This window comes from Arachis ipaensis, chromosome B03 (genome assembly GCF_000816755.2).
Source record: "Arachis ipaensis cultivar K30076 chromosome B03, Araip1.1, whole genome shotgun sequence".
Lineage (NCBI taxonomy): Eukaryota > Viridiplantae > Streptophyta > Magnoliopsida > Fabales > Fabaceae > Arachis > Arachis ipaensis.
In genome coordinates this window covers 26659674-26674845 of record NC_029787.2, presented here as the reverse complement: position 1 = coordinate 26674845, position 15172 = coordinate 26659674, and the positions used below count along the sequence as shown (strand labels likewise).

At 36.9% G+C, this 15172-nt stretch overlaps 3 protein-coding genes and 2 long non-coding RNA genes across 8 annotated transcripts in view; 2 read left to right on the top strand and 3 right to left on the bottom strand.

Annotated features, from left to right (window-relative positions):
- LOC110270062 lies at positions 583–1233 on the bottom strand. The gene is made up of 2 exons (XR_002359068.1): positions 1116–1233; positions 583–1032 (listed from the first exon to the last, which is right to left on the bottom strand). It is a non-coding gene; the product is annotated as an uncharacterized LOC110270062 (long non-coding RNA).
- Positions 1167–5384, top strand: LOC107630132. Of its 4 annotated transcripts, none has more exons than XM_021118533.1 (7): positions 1167–1305; positions 1756–1784; positions 2130–2197; positions 3156–3241; positions 3546–3703; positions 3803–4765; positions 4890–5384. In XM_021118533.1, the coding sequence occupies exons 1-6, from the start codon at positions 1191–1193 to the stop codon at positions 3947–3949; spliced, it is 603 nt and encodes a 200-aa protein (XP_020974192.1). In that variant the 5' UTR covers positions 1167–1190; the 3' UTR covers positions 3950–4765; positions 4890–5384. The 4 variants fall into 4 exon arrangements, with proteins under 4 accessions (XP_020974192.1, XP_020974193.1, XP_016188673.1 ...); XM_021118534.1 differs by lacking the exon at positions 1167–1305 and adding an exon at positions 1477–1618 and having other exon boundaries at positions 1708–1784; positions 3888–4765; XM_016333187.2 differs by lacking the exon at positions 1167–1305 and adding an exon at positions 1477–1618 and having other exon boundaries at positions 1708–1784.
- On the bottom strand, positions 5952–7489 carry LOC107632842 (probable CCR4-associated factor 1 homolog 11). The gene has a single exon (XM_016336486.2). The coding sequence runs from the start codon at positions 6993–6995 to the stop codon at positions 6006–6008; it is 990 nt and encodes a 329-aa protein (XP_016191972.2). The 5' UTR covers positions 6996–7489; the 3' UTR covers positions 5952–6005.
- On the top strand, positions 8333–12844 carry LOC110270061. The gene is made up of 2 exons (XR_002359067.1): positions 8333–8485; positions 8785–12844. It is a non-coding gene; the product is annotated as an uncharacterized LOC110270061 (long non-coding RNA).
- The window catches only part of LOC107630135 (formin-like protein 5), a 6921-nt gene continuing 4085 nt past the window's right edge, over positions 12337–15172 (bottom strand). Inside the window, exons 5-8 of the mRNA XM_016333189.2 lie at positions 15056–15172; positions 14372–14607; positions 12714–13548; positions 12337–12610 (exon numbers count right to left, since the gene is read on the bottom strand). The exon at positions 15056–15172 is cut by the window's right edge and continues 25 nt beyond it. Coding sequence (XP_016188675.1) covers positions 12730–13548; positions 14372–14607; positions 15056–15172 — 1172 coding nt within the window. The 3' untranslated portion in view covers positions 12337–12610; positions 12714–12729. The remainder of the gene's footprint in view (positions 12611–12713; positions 13549–14371; positions 14608–15055) is intronic.

Below are 15172 nucleotides of genomic sequence, written 5' to 3'. Positions count from 1 at the left end.
TCATCTAAATTGTAAAATAAAAAGAAGATAAGTTTTTTTTTAATATATACTAATTAATAAATATAATTTAAAATAAGAGTCTATTTTATTTCACTAAATGAGATTCAAGAACTCAAAAGACAAAAGTATCAATCTATTTTATTTATCATCCCCACTAGCCCATTTTTTGTATCTTGCTGAAAGTTTCTGAGAAATCTTGTTGTAGAGTGATGCTTTTTTCTCTTTAGCTAGTAAGTTTTTTATACTATTGTATGCAGCATCACGCCATCAAGTGCCTCTTCAAAGGGTAGTGGTTATGGTTTTGCTGATAAGGTTTGACACTATCATTACTAAGATTATGTTGTTATGTGTGGCTGAGTAACATCTACCATTAGTATTTTACTAGTTATCTGATGCTTGTAGTTGTTAAACTTTATAATGGATGTACACAATTGAAAATGAAAATGAAGACAGAAAACTATTGTTTAACAGAGTTGGGAAATTTGAATTGATTCACTTCATGCCTTAGCTGGACTCCACATTTTTCTATCTTTCTCCAGCCTTTCAACTTTAACATTGTTGCTGTTGATTGTTGAGAGATCCTTATGCATCATAAAAATAAAGATCTATGAAGAGATACTAGTTTAGGATATGGATTAATAGTTTGTTGCAAATAGAAATCATTTGTCTGATGTGCATGTTCAATTTGAATGTTCCTCATTGCCACTGACTGTGGACTTCCATCCGATTTCATGGAAGATGGAGTAGGGAGTAGTGGAGTAACATACAGAGATAAGCAACCATGGGTTGCGTCTTTTCGACCTCATTGGAAACACGGAGGATGGGAGCTATCTCCACAAGAGAGGAGGGCACCGCCTCACTGTCGAATATCGACTCCCCGAGGTTCTCCGCCGTCTGTGTCCGCATGATCCGCCTCTGTGGCGCCTCCGAGGAGGGCCCCGCCCCTCGGGACGATATCCTACTCCTCTGATCTCCTCTCCTATTTTCTCTTCTTCACTTCACAAACAATGAGCCTAGAGATTCCAGCAGAATCTGCAGTGCAGAGGACAGTGTGTGAGAAACTTAACTGAAATGACATTGAATGCTTGTGGAAAAGACAAGAGCTGGATGGTTACCTTATGAAGCACAAGAGAGAAAGCCTAGAAGAGCAAAACACACAGAAGAAGAGAGAATGAGCCGTTTGGGTGAGGATGGGGATTCAAAGAGAGCAAGCTAAAGCTACTTCGAAGCAAAGGAAAAGGGGAAAAAGAAACTACATCACACACACAGCTTTATATTATAGTAAAAATAAAAATTTTCAAATAAATACTAATTGAGAAAGGTTACCAAGTGCAGTAGTGGTGCCTGATTTGTTTGGTAAATAGCAGGGTAGGCAGGGTTGCGGAGAGATGCAGCACAAACAATCAGATGGAAGGAATATCGGGAGAAGCATATATACAATTCCTCTAATTATTGTAATCTACTTTCTTCTAAAAGGCCAAGATTCTTGACTCATGATATGTTATTATGTTTGCTATCCCCCAGATCACAATTAAGAGAACAGTCTCCAACAGTCCACTTGGGCTTGAGTTTCAGTTGGACATCACAGAAGTTCTTTGCCCTGCATTAAGTGAGCCAGGTAATTAAAAGGACACTTTTTACATGTATCCATATTGAATTGATACAAGTGCCACAAATGTTGTATGAGTTAATATATCATGTGTGCAGGACTTTGTGCACTTCTCCGCTTTATGACAGGATTATCTGTCTGTCTAAACAGGGGAGATGTAAATTTGAAGGCCCAGGTTTCAATTGCCTTAACTTTTCCCACCTTTGAGAAAATCAGTTTCAGATTTATGCTGGAAGTATTACACAGTAAATTTGGAAAATGTATTTCAATTTGGCTTGATGAGGTTAAAAATCTTTAGTTATTATCTCAGTATTCATATTCCAGAGATGAGAAACTCCCTCTACATGTTTATCTTGGATGATCTTATTCAGCATTTGCTGATTTTAAATACATTAATGAAAAATGTTTATCTAGTTCTCTCTGCATTGGCAAGTTGCTGTGCCTATTGGTCCTTTGATGTGCCATAATATTTCTGGCATCCCCTGGAGAACAATTAATTGTTTATATATTTTACTTGCAGGCAAGTCTTTCGGAGGGAGAAAATGACAGTAGTTTGACCAGGATTACCATTGCAGATCTATGTTTAAGGTTTGTGTTATATGCTCTGCCCGAATAACTACTATTGAAAGGATTAAGTAATTAACTAATCTTGTTTTGCTCATGGGTCTTTGGTATTGTTTATCGGTGTTAATAGGACTTTGAGTGGAAAATATATACAAACTAATCTAAAAGGATTTAAATTAATATAGGGTGTTTTGGTTTTAGTCCCTCAAAAAACATGTCTTGGCGTTTGTCAGCAGGCTTTTCCAATATTTAGTTCTTAGTCCTGCTGTTCTAAACTTTGATCATTGTAAGTCTAAACTCTCCAATATTTAGTCCTTACATATATTGGAAGTTTCTTTTTGGGGTCCTTGTAAATATTTTATATACCTTCTTTTGGATTTTATAATATCACCGCTGAATGGTGCTGGTCTAATAATAGAGACCAAAAACATAATGTTGGAACAAAACTCAGACCCAAAGAAAGAAAAGATTGAGGGACAAAGGCCAAAATGACTTATAGATATTAAAAATATCTTTAAGCCATCTGGGACAGGGTTGGGTGTCTTGCTTCTACTTGGTGCATCTTGGAGAGATTGGAAAGTTTTTATTGTTCTAAAGAATATTTTGTCATGCTAATCTTTGTATTGAGGATCTCTTGTCCTCCTCCTTGTTTGCATTATCCTTCTTCCCTGACATTAATATTTCTTCCTTTAACAAGGAAAAAAACGAAAAAGAAAAGGAAAAACATATTAGCCAATGTGAAAAATATTGGGAATGGGTGGTGGCCTGTGTGGCACCTATAACTTTTGTTGTTAGATATCCTTGGTTGGCTCTTGAGCAAATAATTTCATTTAGAGTGGGAAACAAGAAAGCAAACTATTAGCAATGTGCCCTACCTGGTTTTTTTAGTCTGCTATAGTCATAATGATGGTTTCGATTTTCCATGCTGACTGTTGAAATAGTTTTCACTATTACTGAATTGTATATGTTTCTTGAAATGCAGTGACAAGTTTTCACACCTGCCATGTACGTTAGTGCAGCCATCTATGCATTCTGTTAAAAGAGAGTCTTTTCATGTGCCAGAATTTGGTAATGCTTTATTAATTTAATTTTGCAATACTAATAAGGATAATTTTGTTTCGGTGTTGTCCAGTAATGTGTTGTAAATTTATTGAAAAAGTTAGACAATGATGGCATAACATTTATTTAATATAACATACCTTCGCATTAACGATAACAACGACAACAACAACAACAAAACCTTGTCCTACTAAATGGGGATTACTACAAGGATCAAATGACACCATTGTGCCTGTCACAAATGATGCCTAAACTCATGCATATATTCCTTGCTTGATTAAATTTATTCAATCTTATTTTCTCCCTCTTGTAGCTAGAAGCTTTTGCCATCCAATATATCCACTTGGAGAACAACAGTGGCAATTGATTGAGGGAACTCCTCTAATCTGCCTCCATTCCCTTCAGATTGTGCCTTCTCCACTTCCACCATTTTTTGCTTCTCAAACTGTTATTAACTGTCAGCCTCTTATGGTATGTGCAATTTATTTCAACAAGTAACTTGCCTGCTATGCCTATATATTTGCTACGGTCATAGATTATGTTCTTTATTGATCTTTCATTATTTTCCAGATTCATCTTCAGGAAGAAGCTTGCCTTAGAATATCTTTTTTCTTAGCTGATAGAATTGTTGTCAATTCTGGTGATATTTTACCAGATTCCTCAGTAAACTCTCTTTTCTTCACTCTGAGTGGACAAGGCCCAGTTGGATATTTCTAAATGCAACACAGATAATATAGTCCAAACCTTCATATTGAAGACTTCTCATATATAGATTCACCCTCAATGAAACTAAGAATACTGAAACTGGATAAGGATCCTGCTTGTTTCTGTCTTTAGGAAGGTCAACCAATTGATGCTAGCCAGAGAAAGTGGAGTGCCAAAGCAGCCCAGATTACTTTATCTCTGGAAGCATGTACTGGCCCACCTGCACTTCACAATTCTCTTGCATCCCTGATTACTTTAATAAATTTCTGTTTCTGTCTTTTTACGTGTATTTTGGGAGAGTTGGTGAGAAAATAGCAGTGGCTGGAAAAAGTAAACAATTGGAGGTCATTAAGAGCAAATCTTCTAGCGAAGTGACAGTGCTGCAAGTTTGGCAGTTAAAGACCTTCAACTTCGATTTCTTGAGTCTTCACCATTGAATGTCGAGGGAATGCCTCTAGTGTAGTTTGTTGGAAATGATTTGTTCATTAGTGCCACTCATAGAACCTTTGGTGGTGTTATTGTTATTTTGTCCACCACACGAACTGAAATGCTCCTTCAATCCCTTTTCTGGATGTAAACATGGTACATGTCATACCATTGGGGGAACAAGATACAGAGTCTCATTGTTTGAACGGCTCAGCTTCTGTATCTGGTATTCGTCTTGGTGGGGAATGAACTATGCTGAAGTCCTCCTACATCGATTTGGAATAATTGGTCCTGATGGTGGTCGTGGGAAGGGTCTTTGTAAAGGCTTAGAAAAGTTACAAGCAGGACTATTGGCAACAATTTTCAAGACAACACCTCCCGATGTTGATAATTCAGAAGATGGTATGAAACAGTGTTACCTGATTTTTCATAGCCAATATATTTGCTATATGTTGTGATTTCATCTTTGTTCATGTTTTGTGTTTGTTTTTATAAATTGTTTGCTTATTAGTCAATTTTATGCCAGTTGGAAGTTTGAGCAAAGGGAAAGAAACCAGTTTTCCAAAATTGAAGAAGCCAGATAATGTGGATATAACCATAGAATTGAAGGGGCACAAGAGATGGCTGAAAGGTGGTGGATATCTAGCCCAGAAAATGTAAGTAGAGAAGAGAGGTGTTGACACACAACTTTCCAAAGTTTACAAGTAATTACAAAAAGCAGCCCAAAGAATGTTCAGGGTATTTCAGAGTCCTCTGGGCAGCAACTTACCATTGCTAAAGAACTCAGTCAAAAGATTGAATCAATGGAGGGTTTATTGAAGCAATTACGGAATAAAACTTAAGACCCATTCATATTTGTATGTAATTAGAATTTATGATTGTACTTTTTCTTTATTAATATATTTTACATAAGTCACAATTCATTTTGTATATAGCAAAGAAGATCATATTGCTGAGTGTTGTATAAAATAGTTAGAAATTAGGACTCTTCATTATTGTAAGAAAAATTTTGTTCGGTTGAGCTTATACTGCTGCGAAATAACAATTTTGGTAGCTTGCCTTTATCTCATGAAATTTTCTTTTGGGTGTTTTAACTTGTTCATGTGTAATACTGTATTCAGGAAATGTTTAATTAATATTTATCAAGTTAAAATTGCTTTAGATAATGGATAGCATGTTCATTGTGTTCAGTTATATTGTGTGAATATGTGCCCTACAATAATACAGAGGATTCTAGTTTTTGGCAAGTACATGCCAATTTTGAGTTTTGTGTCACCGTAAAGAGTAAAGAATATGCTGTAATACTGCTTTCCTTCACTGAGTCTCACTAAGATGATGAAGCCAATAATAAGATTAACATGTTTGCTAAAACTTCAAAGGCAAATAATAATCAAAGGCAAATAATATTGAAAATCTGTTAAAAGCTGTTTCTAAACTCAAATATAAACATGGTCACTGGAGAACAAATTCGAAGACAGAACCATGAAACAACCATTGAAGTGTTATAAAACAGCCAATTCAAGTGTTGTAAAACAATTGTCATATCCAAAAAATAATCTGTTGATACTACTTTATAATTCACAGACAAAATGTTGTTACATGAATAATCTAATGTATGATAATTTCTTTCAACTTAAGAGTATTAACTTTTTGCAATTTCTAACCCAAAAAATACATTAACATATTCCCTAAACCCATCCTCATTAGCCAAAAAATAAATTTCTCTAATCTTGTGAAAGATGTGGCAGGTGAGCAAGCTGTCAGACCCGGCCTGATGACACTTCCCAGCAACTCGGTCCACGTGAAGTGTGTCAGCCACCTTCTCCAAACCGCCATAGAGGCGATTGCAGAACCTCATCACATGCTTCACATCATAAGCATTTCCCCCAAACAGCTCTTTTACAAGCACCAAGAACTCCTCCAAGCTTGTTGGAAGAACACCCCACGTCAGAATTTTCACCAAATATCCAATATCATAAGCACCATGGAATGTGACCCATGTAAGTGCTTTGTTGAACAGCAGCCCAGATGCTGCTGCCAACTTCGCAAAATGCACCGAAGAAACTCCAGCCACTGCATTGCGTGCAAAGTCGATGCCCTGGCTGCGTAGGAGTGCCACAGAGTCCTTTGCGTGGATGTCACGCATGAGGTTGAAGTCTCGGAAATTGAACTGCCAGATGTAGTGAGTTCTGTTGTTGGTTCCTAGGTCAGGGAGGTTGCCGTGCTGGTCTGACAGAGTGAGTCCAAGCTGAATGATTTTGAGGGCATCCACGTTGGCCTTCATGACTTGGTAAGTTTCCTCTGGGATAAGATTCCGGTAGTTCTTGTTGCGGGGCAGGATGACTACGCCGGGGAATTCAGTGTCAACGGAGACAAATCGATATTTGTCAATCAGGCTGCTTATGATTTGGAACTCGGAATCAGCATTGGCAGCCCACACTTGCCTAATGACAACCGAACTATTGGGACTAGGCTCTAGAAGCGGCAGTCGCTCCACAAACCTTGGCTGAACAGCACGATAAAATGGCGGAAAACCAACAACCATGGGCGGTGCCATCAGAAAAACTCTCCGTGGTTGTTGAAGTCGTTCTCGTTCATCATCGATCGTCATTCTTGTATACATGGTCGTCATGCTCTTCCTAGAAAGCAACTCTGTTAAATTCTTAGAAACTGAAAGAAAAGATAGAACAAAGGAATGCAAATTGTGTGCTGCTTATGAGTGAATTGGAAACGGTGCAGTACCTTTTCTTTGGGCGGGTTCCTCTAAGGAATGCTTTGAGGCTTGAGTGGACAGGGGCATGAGTAAGAAAAGGAGTTTCTTGCGGTGATGTGGTATGTGCGGAAGGGTAGGAATGAGATGATCTTCAACAATGTTATGTTTGATGAAGAAAGAATGAAACTTGATATATAGCTGTTTCCTGTTTGTGCTTCAAACTGGAACCGGGAGAGGGAGCAAAGAACCTTTCATGCAGGTGTGGACGTTGTTGTTTAGGTGCTGTCTTCTACTAGTTATTTAGGATTTTGTACGTGCGTGAAATATTGAAAACTAAAATTTGATAATCAATTCAAAGACAACCAATTGTGAAGATAGATTAGAGGGTGCGTTTTGGTTTTTTAGTCTTTAGTGTTTACCTACGTCCTGTGTCAAAGATATGTATGATTTATAGGGGAATATATATACTTTTACTTTGAAAAAAAAATATATATAAAATAAATCTGCAACACATCACTTAATAATTAAATCCTAACCTCTTATACGCGCAATCTTAATTATAAACCCATACTTAATTGAGAAATCAAACATTCGCAAGGAAGATATAGGATTTAATATGAATTTAATGAATGAATGAATGAATAATATTGAACATACATCTTATGAAATTCAAGATTCAAATCAGGACTTGAAAACTCATGTTACCCCGAGTGGTTGACTTAAAAAGTCTAGAAATAAAGAGACAAACTAATGGTCCAGTAACTAGAGTCAATTATGACAAAAATAGTTCCAAAAATAAAAACTAATATAATGTATATTACACTACATCAAGGTCCAATTGTTTAACGTAAACAATGACAACAATAAATATTCAAATTTATTAATTGTAAACTGAATCTTTTAGATTTGGGATGCTCCAAAAAGATACAGAAAACCTAAAAAAAATATTTTTTAATAATTAAAATTTAACACATATAATAACTTAAATTATGTTATTTTTGTCAAAATTAGATCAGACAAATTAATTTGATCGAAAATAGTAAATCAAATTTTGAATCGATCTAAATTAATATTATTTTTTATAAAAAAATGACTACAATACCCTTATTATATAAAATGACTAAAATACTCTTATTATATATATTAATTTTGAGAATTTTAAATTCTAGCCCTTTTCTTCTCTATCGTTATAGGGTTAGAATTTAAAGTTTTCAAAATTAATATATATATATATATATATATATTAGAGATTTGTATCTTGCTGAAAGTTTCTGAGAAATCTTGTTGTAGAGCGATGTTTTTTTCTCTTTAACTAGTAAGTTTTTTATACTATTGTATGCAGAATCACGCCATCAAGTGTCTCTTCAAACAGTTAATTTATTACTTGAAACTCATGGGGGAGCAGCATGGTAAGTTCTTCTTACCAGTATTCTGAATTGGTTATCTACTTTAGTTTATTTATGCTCTGCAGTCATTGTCATGTATCAATAAACTGAATTGAAATCAATATTTATATCTTCTTTGCTGGGTTTGGTCATTAGTGCAGTATTTGGTCTGCATTCATTGCAATAGAGTTTAATGATAGTGCATGTTTTTATGGGGTAGCTTGACAGATAAACTTGATGGACTGTTAGTCCTCTTTGACCGAAAAACTATGTTAAATTTATCCGAAACTTATCCATAATTATCCCTATATCTCTGGCTGTAGGGCACCGCCTATGGCATCTGTCACCATACGCAATTTGTTGCTGTATACCACAAATGAAAGCTGGGAGGTAATTATGTTTCAGGTCGTGCTTATAATTAATTTGGGACCCTTGGTATAAATATTATTGAAGATTTTTTTCCGTTTGCATTATCGTGCTTACAATAGAGGATTTTGTCCATCACCGAAGCTGGTAAACAAAAGTTTGCACAAATCGACGATGGAACCGACATTAACTTTGTTCGAGGAAGCAGTTGCAGATTCACAGGAAAAGATCAATGCCTTAATCAGCGATTTTGGTATTTCAGAGTTTTCTGGGCAGCAACTTACCATTGCTAAAGAACTCAGTCAAAAGATTGAATCAATGGAGGGTTTATTGAAGCAATTATGGAATAAAACCTAGTCCCATTCATATTTGTATGTAATTAGAATTTAAAATTGTCCTTTTTCTTTATTGATATATTTTACATAGATCACAATTCTTTGTATATAGCAAAGATCATATTGCCGAGTGTTGTATAAAATAGTTAGAAATTAGGATTCTTCATTATTGTAAGAAAAATTTTGTTCGGTTGAGCCTGTACTGCTACGAAATAACAATTTTGGTAGCTTGCTTTTATCTCATGAAATTTTCTTTTGGGTGTTTTAATTTGTTCACGTGTAGTACTGTATTAAGAAAATGGCTGATTTTTTTGGTTATGGAGGGGGTGTAGGTGTTTTGCAGGATTATGGAAGATGGAAGTTTTACACCGTTATGTGGGACAGCTTTTTTATCAGAGTTGGTATGGAGAAATCGGACTCTCCGTGTTCTTTGTTTCCAAAAATTTATATGCAAATCGGATGGTCCGTTTTGCTTAAAGGAGATGAAACTCACATAATGGAAATCGGACCCTGTAATTTCTCATTGAACAAATCGGACCCTGCGATTTCTTTGACATTTGAGTTTTTTAGTTCAAACAGATGAAATAGAAATGGTTGAGGGAGGAAGAAGATGAAGGCTTCGAAGCTGGCTGGGGAAGAAAGAGAAAATGAAATTCCTGGGTACGCATGCAATAGAGGAGGTTGGCTGTGTTAAATAGGCACCGGGTGCACCTGGACAACGACACGTGGATAGGAGTAACAACAAATTGAACGGTCCGCTTTGCCAGCAGGAACTCACACGGTCCGAATTGCGTCCACGGTCCAAGTTCTATTTTTTCTGACACCACCCCAATGTTAAGCACCCCTCCTCCCCATATCAGCATCTAGCACCAGCTATGCCTCCATATTAAAATTCAAAAGCGTCAGAAAATGTTTAATTAATATTTATCAAGTTAAAGTTGCTTTAGATAATGGATAGTGGAAATCCTCATTCCGTACATCTCCTCGTCAATTTGGGCATGAGCTCGCAGCCTAAATTATGAGGGAGAATGAATGGCTCTGTGACTCCATATTTCGCCTTGAAGGGAAAGCAAAGCTACATCTCGTCAAAGCAAAGGGCTTACCCCAAAAAAAGCCCTTTCTCGTTTATGGAGCGACCTGTGCGCAGATTTAAATGACAGGATTTGATAGTTTTCTCATTAATTCGGGATCCTTACCACAGCGGTGCCGAAGTTTGGTTACGCCTCAGGCTCGGGGGTCTATCCCGCGTCCCAAAATAAGGGTTCCCAGAAATGGAATTTCGCACCATGCTAAATCTGGGGGTGGCATAATAGCCGCGGAGTTGCTTATGATTTTTGATAGGAGTTGTGGCCGACCTGGGTTCCATTCATGGGGAAAGTAGCCCAGCCGATTACTATGTATTACTATTATATATTATCTGATAGGGATGTCACTTCAGCTAATAAATATTTATTTTAGCAAGTTCTGATTAACGTGCACCAGCCCCTCCTGATGCGTCCCCTTCTTATACTATTCTTTCTCTTTCGAGTATGAGAAATTCCTCCCCCTCGTAGATTTAATGTTCTGTACGAAGAAGGCTAAACCTATTCATTTCGGGATAAAACCATGGGCAAAGCACAATGGATTTCTTTCTTCCAAAACTTGACTGATGATCAAATAGTCTGGAGAGCACCATGGCTGGCACAAGTACCAATCCTGTACCGTTGCGGGGATTACCCCTGGGTCATATTATTATTAGGGCTTTGGGGCGGCATCAGTTATGCACCAGCAATGCTTCGGCGGCAGCTGGGGTTGGGGTCATTAGAGTTCATCATCCCCATGACGCATGGTCTAAGAAAGTGGGAATTCACTTTCGGGGACCCAAAGACGGCTGATATAGTCAGAATGGTAATCGACTTTTGGAAGGAAACTCAGCGGATCAAGACAAGTCGATACACAAAGCAGACAACTCCAGCCTCTATGGCAAGCCACTCGTGGTAAAGGTTTTCTAGCCCCGATGGTGTTCAGACCAGAGTTATCAGCGCCTATGAAATTGGAAGCCCAATCTTATGTGGTCGAAACCAAAGCCGGGAATGAAGTGTCACACTCAGGATGGTCGACCAAGACTGCCTCCTTAGCAGCCGTCAATTAAAGGCTTCGGTACTAAGCTCACTGCTCCGGGAACCCTCTTCCATTCGGAGCACGCATCGTAATCGTACAGTAATATGTGCCCTACAGTAATACAGACGACTCTAGTTTTTGGTAAGTACATGCCAATTTTGAGTTTTGTGAATGTTAGTCACCGTCCTGCATAGTTGTGATAAACTCTCAGAGAAGTAGTTGTTCTTCAACAAATGGGACCCTGGTGGACATTAGTGCAATACAAGCATAGTTTCTTTCACCTAAAATGTTGCCAGACCTCTCAAATATCTGATACCTTTGTTATGTTTTCCTTCTACTAAATAACAATAACGAATACTGTTGCATTTTTCTAGTTGCTCTAGATGTTAAATTCAAGGTTTTTACCATTTTAGTCTTTCAAATTCAAAAATCATTATACTGATTTTCAAGATCCAATTTTGAGTACCATATTATTTACTTGAGTTAGCAAAGAAAGTACTAAGTTGCCTCTAATTTGTCGCGATGGATATAGGGTTAAACGGTGTCATTTCATTTTGTTTAAATAAGACAAAAATAAAAAGACAAAAAAAAAAAATTACATGATACACATTATTTTATCTCCTCATTCTCTAAAACGATATCGTTTTTGCCTTGTTTAAGTTCCAAAACGAAACATCATTTAGTCCTGTGTCTAGTGTGATAAGTCAAAACTAGCTCATTATTCGGTTCAAGTTCAAAGGACCATATAGTACCTGTAGCTGAATTTCAGAAACCAGAATAATAAATTTTGAATCTAAAAAACTAAACTGCTAAAGACTATAAATCTCAAAAACCATTATAAAAATTTAGTCTATAAAGTGCATGTAATTCTTTAATTAATATAGTATACATATTACACTTTCGGAGGGTTAGAAATCCATATTATACTTTAACTGGCTCATGTTAAATTAAGCCTAAACTTCACTCTATGACTAATAAAGATGAAACCTTTTTCCTAGATGGTTAGAAATTATTTCTCAAGGCAGAAAAAAGAATGTAAAGTGCTACACATTAAACTCTTTCACGACATAAATATACATCAACATAAAGTAAATTGAATAAAGAATATTGAGGGGGAAAGAATGTTAAAATCAATATTTTACAACTGCTGCTCTAGAAATGACTCAAAGTAGGAATCAAATTCTAAATGGGATACAACAATAAAGATAGTACAAAAGATATTTCTTATAACAACATTGCTTCGTGAAAGCTCCAGCCTCCAGACAAGTCTGTACAGAAATATTTGTTCGAGGATTGTTAGTACCAAGCCACTTCCACGATCAATGAAGAAACACATTCAATCATCCATCTGCAAATTTAAGTAAAAAAAAAAAAATCCACGACTCTAAGTTCAAATCTTAATTATGCTATGCTATCTAAGGGCATGTTAGTAAGGAATATAGTTTCAGTACCGCTTCCAACTTGAATCTATGGACTCTCTTCATCCGAACTACTGTCACCTATCCTCCTTTCAGCAATTGCTGGAAAGAGCCGCTGACGAAAATCAGAAGGTGGCGGACGAGTCTCTGAGGAAGATGATCCTTGAGATGTCTCTTGTTTTTGAGATTTCGCAGGCTTCTTCTGTGCATCTCTCACCTGCTTGCATGCCTTGTCCACCATTATTAAGAAGTCTCTTACTATTACAAACAACCGTAAGCCTTCGTCCTTGCCGGCCTTCCCATGAAAGTAATCACCAGTGCTCTTTACCAGAGCCATGACTCTCTTCTCTTCTTCCAGAAGTCTCACGACATCAGTCTCAGCATTCTGCACGAAACGTCTAATTGTGTCACTAAACCCTCTATCTTCCTCCACATTCTTCAGATCTTTGTTTAACAACTCTTTGGTTTTCATGAGACCATGGCCAAGTTTGGCAGTAGTTCCAGTTAAGGTGTCAGCATCTAGAATTGCTGCTCTCTTGACATTCTCAAGTTCGCTACTCAAGTGCGAAACCACCTGAAGGCCAATGTCACGGTAGCGATCTCCAGTTTCACTATCTTTAAGATCACTCACATTTGCCAGCCTGGCAGCTTTTATGCCTTCAGAACGGATAATCTCTTGAACCACAAAGTGTAAGAGTGTGGTCTTGCCATCTGTTCCTTTTACATCAGATAGTTTCAGGAGTGTATCAAGCTTAAATGCTTGTGCACCACCACGGAATGTTCCATCATTCATACGGTTGCCAGTTTTGAGAACAGCTTCAAGAAGCTTGAGGAACAGCCGGCTGTTTCTTAGTTCCTTACAAGCAACCTGACATATCGGATGAAGGTGCAAGAAGAATCAGATTTCAGGACAAGAAAGGAAGGGGTCACACAAAAGAACCAGATGTGAGGGCATCAATTTGAGAAACAGCCGGGTTAGTGAGTGCGTGGCAATCGCAGAACACACTCTTGTTTATGTCTCTGTATAATTCACACACAGCATAAATCTAACTCCTAACTTCTAACTTGATATAGTTAAACAGAACACTAAAAGTTTATATCTCCTAGATACCACATTTTAAAGGATGCATATTCTTTATGGGATTAGTAACTGGAAACATACTCAAAAAATGATAAAAATTGCGTACGAAGTTATCAGACTTTATTTTGTACTGCATGAGTATTTCATATGAAGGGGAGAAAAATGTACTTGAAAATGTGAAACTATGAACTAATTAATGCCCACAAATTATAGGTCTAACCACTGAAAGAAAAATAATCAGCATATTAACTAATAATTCAACAACTGGATTATAGAAATAAAAATATGTAGGACATAAATGAGTCAGTTTAAGGACTCACTATCCCAGCTACTCAAAGTTTACATTGTTACTTTTGCCAGTCTAATCTAAGATTGACAGAATGATATATCTTGATGATACAACACAACGACCTTAACAACTAAGCCTTGTCTTACTAGGTGGAGTTTGCTACATGAACTAAACAGCACCATAGTTTTCTACAATATAACAATATATCATGTTTATTGGGGTGATATTCCCTCTCAAATCAGTTTATCATCTTATTTGGGAAAATCAAACACTTCAAAACTACAAAATTTTAATGCCATGATCATGATTTAGATATTGTACCTCTAGAACTGCAAAAGACTCGATAGTAGAATTGAGCTCCTCTTTAAGTGTACTCATGAAAAGAAGTGCTTCCATTCGCTTGAAAGCAAATGGAATGTCAACCATCGCTTTCAAGAACTGATCAGCAGGGCCAAGTTGAGATAGCTCACCAGTAAAAAGTCTAAGCTTAAGTTGTTCATCAGTCGTCGGTGCCATCTTCAGCAAGGTTTGGAGGAACTCAGCAGGCAGCTCATTTCCTATCAAACCAAAGACAAATTTCAAAGCTATTATACAAGTGGAACCAGAGACAAGTGAACATTTCTATATGATAAACAGATTTCATCATGATTTACCAAGCAAGCATCAGAAAGTGATCAATTCACTTGTTCAGAAAACAGTTGTCTGTACACTAACAAAGACTACCACGATCTATGCTCCTCCATACTCAACCATGATAGCATAAATCAAATAATTTCAGAACAATAATAAAACCTAACAACAGCACTACCACAATCTATGCTCCCCAAGTGCAGCAAAACGGTGCTAGATTCAAATAATCAACATGATACGGGTTGTCTATAATGTTTTAGGGCAGCAGTGTGACCATGCAAGGTTTTGTGTAACTTGTGTTCCCTACAAAATCTAATATTACTATCACAATAATCAACAGTTTCTTACAAAAAATTGAAGGACCAAGAAAATCACCTTCATAAAGTGCATCACATACTTCTTCCATTGTCACGTTCAATGCTCGCAACAGAATTAATAAATTCTGTGCTTTCTTCTTGTCAATGATCTGGATATACTGAGGTGAAGGGTCTT